At 38.0% G+C, this 2,521-nt stretch overlaps 1 protein-coding gene across 1 annotated transcript; it reads right to left on the bottom strand.

Moving 5' to 3' along the window:
- Positions 1 to 249: 249 nt before the first annotated feature.
- Positions 250 to 2,036, bottom strand: LOC129363248 (LITAF domain-containing protein-like). Its single transcript, XM_055035225.1, has 3 exons — positions 1,859 to 2,036; positions 484 to 628; positions 250 to 355 (listed from the first exon to the last, which is right to left on the bottom strand). The coding sequence occupies exons 1-3, from the start codon at positions 2,034 to 2,036 to the stop codon at positions 250 to 252; spliced, it is 429 nt and encodes a 142-aa protein (XP_054891200.1).
- Between the last annotated feature and the right edge of the window lie 485 nt (positions 2,037 to 2,521).

Below are 2,521 nucleotides of genomic sequence, written 5' to 3'. Positions count from 1 at the left end.
TCTGTAGTCTTAATATTTCATTAATCTGCAGAGAGCACCAGAGTGCAAAAAAAAAAAAAAAAAAGAAAAACAACCGAAAGCATAATATAATCCTAAGTGTTTTAAAATGCCTGCCCACATGTACAAGTCCAATTCGCATTTCTGGTTTTAGTTTGCATATGATTATTTTTGTTTTATTTTATTTTTTTCATTAAGTAAGATTAGAGCAGAGCCGTCCTCCTAGCCACCCAATCCTTCGTAGGACTATTTTCACAACCGTTTGTAAATGTAGAGGACATGGTGGCATCTTGGACAGTGATGCGTTACATCGTTACAGGAATCGAGGCAGAATGGGATACTGCAGCAAAGCCAGCACCTGTATGGGGAAATGAATATTAAATTCTGTTAGACTTCATGCAACTGTGGTCATTTGTACTACAATTTTTTTTAAATGCAGGCAGTGATTTACTCCTGTAAGGTGAGAAATATCTAGCAGGTTTTTACCCAAACAAGCACAATCCTGCACAGATAACCCAGGCCAGCAGTCCTGCACTTCTCTTTGTATGGGTGACGACGGTTTGCTGGCAATGAACACAAAAAGTTTGTCCAGGAACATCTGACAGTACAGTTGAAACTGGCACAGGAGTTACTGAAATACACAAAACACACTTGAATTTAAAATACATAGTCTTTCAAAAGGATTAAATAATTTTAAAGTTTGTCAAATTCTTCCTTACTTTCTCTTCTAAGATGAGAATAATTTTCATTACAAGTAGCGTATATATAATAAATCTGTATAAAAATGTACAAATGGTGTTATAAATGATAGAGTTTTACCCTATGTGAAAGCCTACTCTATGAAAACACTCATTTACTCTAAAATGTCATTGTAAATAGGACTGAAAAAATGCACTACACTTTATTTATAAAATCTTTTGAAAACCATAATTTGTGCTACTTCTACTTTACAATTATTGATTTTTGGTCTATCCCAAAAATCCTTTTACAATACTAATAATCTCATAAATGTAACATGAAAAAAGAGAGAGAAAATGTCAGAAATTATAAATACTTTTGCAAGATATTCTACGATACATACTGTATTATATCTATCATCAAGAATCTAACAAAGCGGTTCTTTTTGGACACTAAAATGTATTATCGGACCTTTGGCCTTATCATGTTTCCATTCGATCAGTGAATTTCATTATAAGGAGAAATATAGAGAATGCATGCAGATGTTTGTTGCTTCAATGCAACTGCAGCAAACCTTTGTCTGAGAAATAGTGTTGCAAGGAAGCAAAACAGTGATTGTGATGACTAAATGTCACCAGCAGAGGATGTAGGTGCAACAATTTGTTTGTGATAATCCTCTGAGCAATGACAACTTTTCATGGTGAGACATCTAAATAGATGTTGTGATCTAACGAGCAGGGAAATAAAAGAACCTACATTAGAAATGTTTAAAAAATAATAATAATTAGGACTTTGGCTAGTGCAGTGGTTCCCAAAGATTTTCTGGGCACCCCTATGGATTTCATTCAACCATACCGCTTCCTGCGCCTCCCGCAATGGCACTGCGCCCCACACTTTGGGAACCACAGGGCTAGTGTTTCAAACTTGGCTAGAGTTTAATTCTTTCAAAATGAAATATTTCAGACGTGCTGCAACTGCACTTCAGTGGTTGTGGTTTCCAAAATAGAACGGAAACAGAATCAGAAATGTTACCATGTGAGTGTGTCATTTGACCCAAGTTGAAGTAGAAACTTGGTTTGCGTGCTTCAGAGTAAGTACAGGAGTAGGTGTTTTGCATGTTTATACAAAAACATACACCACCCTACCCTGGCCCAACACAAGAAAGAAAGAATTGACCACATACCTGCGTGGTGTCCAGCAGGAGCAGCAGGATAGCTTGGTTGAGGGGGATAACCCGGTTGAGCAGGGAAGCCTAACTGAGTGGAATAGGCCGGTGGAGCATACATCGCTGGCTGGCCATATTCCATAGGAGGGCCAGGGTATGGTGGAGCTGATTCCTGTGAGTAGGAACCTTTTTCCATCTTCAGAAATCCCACCTATAAAACAAGTATTTATGAACCATTTTATTAACACCATCCATTATGACCTTTGTGTTGTACAGAAAAAGCAAACTGAAAGCAAACTTCACATTACATTCAGTCATTCATGCACCCATTCACACTGAAGGTGGTAAGCTTCAGATGCCACTGAAACTTCTTTATTTTGGACTTATTGTTTAAATAAATCTGCATTGCCATCTTAAAAATAGGCTACAACTACAATTATGTGAAAGAATCACAGCAGTATCACAGTCAAGATTGTTACGCTGGATGTTAAGACGCTGAGAATATTGGCAGTAATTTTCACGTGCGTCATTTTCAGCTTGGTTGCATCCGAGAGCCATATAAGGGTCTCATTTTGGTCATGGTGCATGTTCTCTTGGTGCTTCTGCTTCTCTGTCCCCCTCATCATTCTGGTCCTGGAATTCACCAGCCTCAGTTTAAAGCTGCCCATCCCCAGGGATGAT

This window comes from Poeciliopsis prolifica, unplaced genomic scaffold, assembly GCF_027474105.1.
Source record: "Poeciliopsis prolifica strain line A6 unplaced genomic scaffold, Auburn_PproV2 SCAFFOLD010, whole genome shotgun sequence".
NCBI classification, from domain to species: domain Eukaryota; kingdom Metazoa; phylum Chordata; class Actinopteri; order Cyprinodontiformes; family Poeciliidae; genus Poeciliopsis; species Poeciliopsis prolifica.
This window is presented reverse-complemented; position numbering and strand designations above follow the sequence as displayed.

Coding starts and splice junctions, on each gene's coding strand:
- LOC129363248 (XM_055035225.1), bottom strand. CDS start 2,036: ATGGAAAAAGGTTCCTACTCACAGGAATCAGCTCCACCATACCCTGGC. Junction 629..1,858: donor TCCTGCTGGACACCACGCAG/GTATGTGGTCAA, acceptor TGTGTATTTCAG/TAACTCCTGTGCCAGTTTCA. Junction 356..483: donor GCAGGATTGTGCTTGTTTGG/GTAAAAACCTGC, acceptor TTCCCCATACAG/GTGCTGGCTTTGCTGCAGTA.